This window comes from Echinops telfairi, unplaced genomic scaffold (genome assembly GCF_000313985.2).
Source record: "Echinops telfairi isolate 266 unplaced genomic scaffold, ASM31398v2 ScPeMD7_655;HRSCAF=1070, whole genome shotgun sequence".
Taxonomy (NCBI): Eukaryota; Metazoa; Chordata; class Mammalia; order Afrosoricida; family Tenrecidae; genus Echinops; species Echinops telfairi.
The window spans coordinates 26,259,470-26,266,599 of record NW_022104553.1 but is presented as its reverse complement, the minus strand read 5'-3'; the positions used below and the strand labels follow the sequence as shown (position 1 = coordinate 26,266,599).

General features: G+C 57.0%; 2 protein-coding genes across 2 annotated transcripts in view; one reads left to right on the top strand and one right to left on the bottom strand.

Moving 5' to 3' along the window:
- The window catches only part of MARK4 (microtubule affinity regulating kinase 4), a 28,780-nt gene extending 27,695 nt beyond the window's left edge, over positions 1-1,085 (top strand). The window contains exon 12 of the mRNA XM_045292674.1: positions 1-1,085. Within this exon, the coding sequence (XP_045148609.1) occupies positions 1-102 (102 nt within the window). The 3' untranslated portion in view covers positions 103-1,085.
- A 3,936-nt stretch (positions 1,086-5,021) lies between these two features.
- CKM (creatine kinase, M-type) overlaps positions 5,022-7,130 on the bottom strand; it is a 12,977-nt gene continuing 10,868 nt past the window's right edge. Inside the window, exons 6-8 of the mRNA XM_045293037.1 lie at positions 6,876-6,999; positions 5,983-6,172; positions 5,022-5,531 (exon numbers count right to left, since the gene is read on the bottom strand). Coding sequence (XP_045148972.1) covers positions 5,353-5,531; positions 5,983-6,172; positions 6,876-6,999 — 493 coding nt within the window. The 3' untranslated portion in view covers positions 5,022-5,352. The remainder of the gene's footprint in view (positions 5,532-5,982; positions 6,173-6,875; positions 7,000-7,130) is intronic.

Here is a 7,130-nt window from a genome sequence, read left to right as displayed (position 1 = left end):
CCCCGGCCGGGCCTGCGGGGGGTGCTCTTCCGCCGTGTGGCGGGCACTGCGCTGGCCTTCCGCACCCTCGTCACCCGCATCTCCAATGACCTCGAGCTCTGAGACACCAAGGGCCTCCCCCTCTGGCCCTTTCCTCTTTCTCTCGTGCCCCTATCGCTTCTTCGGAGTGGGGCAATAGGCAGCAAGGGGGCTCCCCCTTTGTCATTGCCTCCATTTCCCTGAATCAGAATTGGGGAGCAGAGAAGATTCCCTCTGCTGGTTGCACGGCAGGCAAGAAGGAGGGAGCTTAGCAGGAGTAGCTGGTGCCCCCCTCGACCTGCCATGGGGCACCCGTGGAAACTTTAGGGGGCGGAGGGGGAGGGCAGCACAAAGAGAAGCTGGAGAAAAAAAAATGCTTCCATTCTTAATAACACGAGGATTCGGGCCAGGAAGAACGCTGACATTACTACAGACTGGAGAATTTTGGGGTGGGGGGGCAGGAGTAGGGTTCAGAGAGGCAGATTCCTCCCCCCTCCCCCTCATGCTCGAACCCCCTTCCTGCCCCAGGCTGGCGCGGGGCACTTTGTACAAATCCTTGTAGATAATCCAGGTCCCGCCCCCCCCTCGCCCCTTCCCTCCGCAGAGGTCTCACAAGTAGACATCGCTGTTGCTTCCGGGTTTTTAAGTTATTACACCCCCCACCCACCCTCCTCATCCACCCCACCCTCCTGCAGCCTGTCGCCCAGTAAACTTAGGACAGCCCTTCTCCCCTCCCCCACTGTGCTGAGCCTGGGGTCTTCCTTCCCCGCCCCCCCCTCAGCAAGGTGGAGGAGGAGGTGGGGTGCGACGTTGAGCCTGTGGCTTTGCCTCCCGTCTCGGGGTCCTCATCTGCAGAATGTGAGCAGTGGGGGCGTGAGCGCCCAGGATGAACTAGACATTCTTGGGACAGAACTCGGCCTGGTCCACAAGGCCCCAGCTGCGGGGTCAGGGCCCTCCCCAGTTCACCCACTCATGCGCCCACCTGCCCGCCTGCCACGTGACACTGGACTCCCAGCCACTTCTTACTCCAGTCGTACATTTATTCAATAAATAGTCCTTGACCAGTGTCTGCTCCGAGCCAAGCCCCAGTGGCAGACAGGGGGATACAGGGACCTCCACCCCCATCCTGAGCACTGCACTGGGTTCTGGAGAACTTGCCAGAGAAACCTATTGCCTGGCTTGGGAAGGTTTCCTGAAGGAAATGCTGCTGCTGCTGCCTGCTGTGATTGGGCTTGGAAAGATAATTAGGTGTTGGCCAGACATGGCGACCTGTAGTAAATGCAGTGTTAAGCTGGGTGTGGGGTAAGGAGTTGACGAGAAACGGTATACTAATGGTGTCTGGCTTCAGGTAGGATTGGATCCAGGCGCCAGGCCACTACTGCTGGCTTTCTGTAATGCCTACTTTCTCAAGCACTCTGCCCTTTGGGGTCGGTGATCGCTTGCAGTGCCAACCTTGAATCTCTCGGGGCTTAGTTAATATAGCAGGAAGATCCTCAGATGTATAGAAGGGGGAGGGGCTGCCCACAAAGTCCCAGGGAAGGCTCTCAGTGGCCTGAATAAGCCATGTGATCATCCGTGAGCCAGAGTAAACTGCATAGAGCGGGTTTCTCCAAAGGAAAGTGAGTGGGAGAGACGGCACAGAGGTAGAAGGCTGTGCAGCACAGGGCTTGTGTCCCCGGGGCCTGTGTGTGTGTGTGTGTGTCAAAGCAAGGCTTTCTCTGCCAGGCCCTGCCTCCCGGAGCTCACATTCCAGTGAGGTGGACAGACCTGTCCCTAGACAGTAATGATCCAAGTGAGCAGGACTGAGATGGGGGTGCCTAGGACTAGGGGTCACTGAGAGGTTGGACACCTACCTCTGGCCAAGGAGATCCTCCTGAAGGCAGCATGGCTGGCTTACCACCCGAAGGCCGAGAGCAGCTAGCTGGATGAAAGGAGTGATGTGGGTTCCAGGTGGCCGCAAAGGCTAGGGAGCCAGAGAGCCCAGGTCCGTCAGAAGTGGCATAGGACTTGGGGTGAGGACAGCAGAGAGGACCCCAAACTCTCCTAAGGGCACTGGGGGAGCTAGGGAGGGGTTGTGAGCCGGGACAGGCTTGTGTTGTGGGTAGGATAATGGCCGAGGAGTAAGGGAGACCGGCCAGGAGACCCAGGAGGAAAGTGGGGCAAGAAGGGGTGGACTCAAGGGAGATGTCTGGGCAAGACATGGCAATGTCTGGGGTCTGTCTGCAGAAGGGGCCTTGGTGTGTCCCACTGTCCCTCCTGGAGTCTGGGTAGCCTCAGAGCAGTGTTGCTAGGATTTTTGCCGGACTCCACTCTAGGATAAGTGGGTCAAGAGCATCCCAGCCTTTCACAGGTCCTGCATGACCTCTGGGCTCTCCTACTCATCTGTAACTCCTGGAGACGCCCTTGGCCTGGAGTTTCTCCAGCTGTCAAATGCATAGGAGGGAGGGGTCCTCAGCCCTCACTCAAAAGGCTTTTAAAAAACCGGCTGCGTATCTTGGAAGGCTCTGCCTGCCATGCTCAGGGTCCCAGTTCCTCCCAACCCTTTTGCCTCTTTTTGGGGTCCACCCACCATGCCCTGGCTTAAGTATCCCTCAGCCTAGTGGACTGATGGAGGTGCTCTAATCAGAAGACGGTGGCCTTCTGTCACCTAGGCCTCCCACTCTTAATTGTCCCCCAGTGACCGCCCTCTCTCAGCTCCGTGCGCCAACCTCTCCAAAGTGGGCTCTCTAGCGACTCCATGGGGCGTGCCCCATCTCACTCAGTCAAGGTCTGTGGGAGGAAGCAGCTTCAGCAAAGACGTTCTGAGGGGAGGCCTGGTGGGTGTAAGAGCCAAAAGCAGAGCAGTGGGAAACCACTGAAAAGCTTGTCTTCCGCAAACGGTGGGCATGGCGATACCCTTGGAGAAGAACTTGTATTAGAAGCGCCTGCTAAGGAGCCCTGGTGGTAGAGTGGGCTACACGTTCAAAGCCACCAGCAGCTCCCCAGGAGAAGGATGAGGCTGTCTGCTCCCGTAAAGAGTTCCAGCCTCGGGAACTCCCAGGGGTAGGCCTACCCTGTCTTTTAGGGTTGCTATGAGTCAGAATCAACTCTGTGGGGTTCTGTTCTGTGCAGAGCTTCGGGGAGACATGGAAGGTTCTTGAGCAAAGTCAGGGGCACTCGCTAGAATGACCGCTGTTTATAAAGGGACGATGCAGAGCTGTAAACTACCACTGAGTGCCCCAAAAGGACCAACAAATCTGCCCTGAAAGAAGTATACCACGGTAGTGTTCCTTAGAGGGGAAGATAGGGCAGCTCTGACATCCTTTGGACATGTGGTCAGGAGAGACCAGTCCCTAGAGGATAGCAGGCTTGATAACGTAGAGGGGCGGGGAAAGGAAACAGGCTGACACGAAGCACAATTAGGGTGGTAACAGGCCCGCCTAGGCAGTGTTTCTTTCTGTTGTGCTTAGGGTCGCTATGAAGTCAGAGCACAGGAAAGCCAATGAGGAGGCTTGAAGGAGACCACAGGAGAAGCTCCCCAGCACCACAGGGGGGAAAATCGTGATGGAGGAAGCAGTGATGAGCTATAGCGGGGCAGGGTGTCCCAAATGAGTGGCCCCCGGCCCAAATTCAAGCCTCAAGCATTGTGGTTCTGCCCCTTCTCTATTTGGATTCAAATGCCTTCAGGCTTTTCATTCACACGGGCCAGCCTACATGGCTCTGGTGTGGACGCTGTGCTTGGAATTGGAGAAAAGTTCAGAGTGGCTAGGGCAAGTGGCCTCAATGTCCTGAGCTGATTTGGTGACATTGGGCAGATCACGACACCTATCTGGGCCTCAAGATTCCCCAGAAACTGAAAAAAAAAAAAAAATCCTTGCCATCGAGTGGATTCGGACTCACTGGGGTTGTAACTCTTTAACGAGAGCAGACGGCTTCATCTTTCCCCTGCAAAGCAACTGGTGGGTTTGACTGCCAAAACGGGAGGCCAGCAGGGTGAAGCGTAACCTGTCAGCACCACCAGAGTCTCATACCAAAAATCCACCGCTGCCAACACACCAAGTCTGAATCATAACGACCTGACTGGACAGAGTAGAAGTCCACAGGATTTCCAAACTGTAACTCTTTCTAGGAGCAGGCAACTCCTCTTTCTCCAGAGGAGCTGCTGGTGGGTTTGAACTGCTGACCTCACAGCAGCCCAATGCGTGACCTACTATTCCAGGGCTTCTCTCGCTCCCCCCTAAAGCCTTGTCATTGTGGGCCTTATAAATACCATGGGCCCATGGCATTTTCCATTGCCTCCCATGCATGTGAAAGTAGGACCCTGAATATGGAAAATCAAAGAGAGAGTGTGGTGCTGGCGAAGACTATTGAAAGTACCAAAAAAAATAATAATAATAAAAAATTAAAAAAAATAAAGTACCATGGAGTGCGGAAAGGGCAAACTGATCGTATAAGAAGTAAGGCCAGAGTGCCCCTTAGAGGCAAGGATGGCAAGACCCCATCTTACATACTTGGGACATCTTGTCAGGAAAGACCAGTCCCCCGGAGAAGGACATCACACTTGGGGAAGTCGAGAAGCAGTGACAAAGGTGGAAGGGCCTCCCTCAAAGAGATGGATTGACACAACGGCTGCCACAAGGGGCTCGGGCATGGAAGGATGGCACAGGCCCGGGAGGTGTTTCCTTCTGTTGTGCTCTCGAGGATCGCAGCCAAGGCTTCGCCAAGAGGCCACCAGGGCTCAAGGGCACTTGAAACAGTGACTGTCATCCAGTCAGTGCTGACTCATCGTGACCCCCGGTGTGTGTCCGAGACTGTCACTCTAAACAGGAGTAGAAAGCCCAGTCTTTCTCCCTAGGAGCGGCTGGTGGTTCCAAACTGGCCATCATGCAGATCGCAGCCCAACGCTTAACCACGACCCCACCAGGGGTCCCCAACAACAGCCCTAGGGAAAGGGCAGCACTTAGCTATCACACAGCATCCAGTGGCAAAAAAAGTTACCCTTCTGGAGCTATCGCACACACAGCTAAGGCCACCATTGCTTTTATTACTTGGGGCGAAAGAAAAAGCCCATGGGAGCTCCCCGCTCTCCCTTTAAACCCGGCTGCTGGTGGTGGGCGGAGCTCTGGGAAAGAGAGAGGTTTTTCATTGGCCGGAGCCCAGAGAGAGGTTGGAGCTCATGGGTTAAAACTCTGGTTGGGGTTAGAAATCCGAGGTTCCAGTTGGCAGAGTGATTGTGGGCAGGGCTCCCGGCGGAGGGGCGGGGCTAGTTGGTGAAGGGGCGGGGCTCCGATATACGTTGGGTCCGCCCATTCGCTGGGTCCCCAGCCAGCATTCGGTGGCTGGCGCGCGGGGCGCCTACTTCTGGGCGGGGATCATGTCATCGATGGAGCCGCCCTTCTCCAGCTTCTTCTCCATCTCCACCATGAGCTTCACGCCATCCACCACCAGCTGCACCTGCTCCACCTCAGACGAACCCAGCCGATCAGCGTTGGACACGTCGAACACTGAGCCCACGGCGGCGGTGTCCACGCCACCTGCGGGAACCAGGGGACAGAGAGGCGTGAGAAAGTTCAGGAGCCTCGCGCCGGTTGTGCACCTTTCTGGGGCTTAAGTCTCCGGATTTCGATAGCCCACCCGTCAATCATTCAACCTGGAAATAGATCCGTGGCCCGGTTCTGCAGTTAGCCTGCTGATCCTGCCCGCCCTTACAGAGAGGGACACTGAGGCCCTGGTGGGAGCCGGGGGACACGCACAAGGCAGGTTATAGAATCGCGATGGTCACATGGACTGCTAAGAGGTGGGCGTGCTCCGCCCATTCTGTAGAGAAAGCAACTGATGGTTGCAAAGGGGCAGCCCTTGTCCCACCCCAGCTTCGAACCGCGTGGGTGGCCCCGACATGCTGGGCTGTGTCCTTTGAGTTCAAAGTCTTCAAACGCCGTGGGGCGAGGGGGCGGGGCGGGGCGGAGCTGGGGGAGCAGCACACACCTGTGCCCCGCTTCTGCAGGCGCAGGCGGGTGAGGATCTCCTCGAATTTGGGGTGCTTGCTGAGGTTCGCCAGCTTCACGTGCACGCCTCCACGCAGCCCGGTGCCCAAGTTGGACGGGCAGGTGAGCACGTAGCCCAGGTGCTCGTTCCACATGAAGGGGTGGCCGGCCTTCTTGAAGATCTCCTCAATCTGAGTGGGTCAGAGGAGGAGAGACCGGGTGATCGCAAGAAGGCGCCCCCTCCCACACACCCCATGCCGGGATGGGGGTCTACAGATGACGAGGGGAAGGTCCGGCCCTCCCAAGCAGAGGCAGGATTCTGAGTGGCTAGGTTCCAGGATCCAGGACGAGTGGGAAGGCAGGGGCTGAGGTGGATTCTGGGGCAAGGGGGAATGGGGGGGTGGCGCACAGGAACGAATGTGGGCGGGGCAAGATCAGAGGGGCAGAGCGTGAGAAGCATCACTCCAGGACCACAGCAGTCATGCCACCCCAGGGTGAATTGCTGCTCCGTGCTGTGAGCCCCTCGGGCTGCAGGGTGTCAAAAAGCAACACTCGAAGGGTCAGGCCAAGGTCAGCAGTTCGAAACGACCAGCCACTCCTGGGGGAAAAGGTGAGGCTTTCTATTCCCATATGCGTTTATCGCACAGCGGCAGTTCTACTCTGTCCTAGAGGGTCGTTATGAGTGGGAATCGTCTCGATGGGATGGCGTTTGCAGTTCTTTTGAGAAGAATCGGGCCAAGGATGGAGGCACCAGAAGCTGGGATTTGAGTCAGGGGACCAGAAGCCGTCGGTCAGGACGAAGACAGGGCGAGAAGCACGGTTGGGTGTCGGATCATAAGGGTGAGTGGGGGGTCAGAGTCGAGCCAGGCTCAGCAGTAAGGAGCAGACACCCACCTTCTGCAGCCCCACGCAGAAGCGGCGGAACACCTCCTTCATGTTGCCCCCCTTCTCCATGGAGATGACCCGGAGGTGATCCTCCTCGTTCACCCACACCAGGAAGCTCTTGTTGTCGTTGTGCCTAGGGAGGGGGCAGGCACGAGGAATAGGAGTCAGCTGAAGGAGGGGAGCAGTAAGAGAGGACTCGATTGGCCACCTGCCCCCCCCCCAAACTCATAGCCACCCAGAGGAGGGCAAGGGGATGACAGCTGC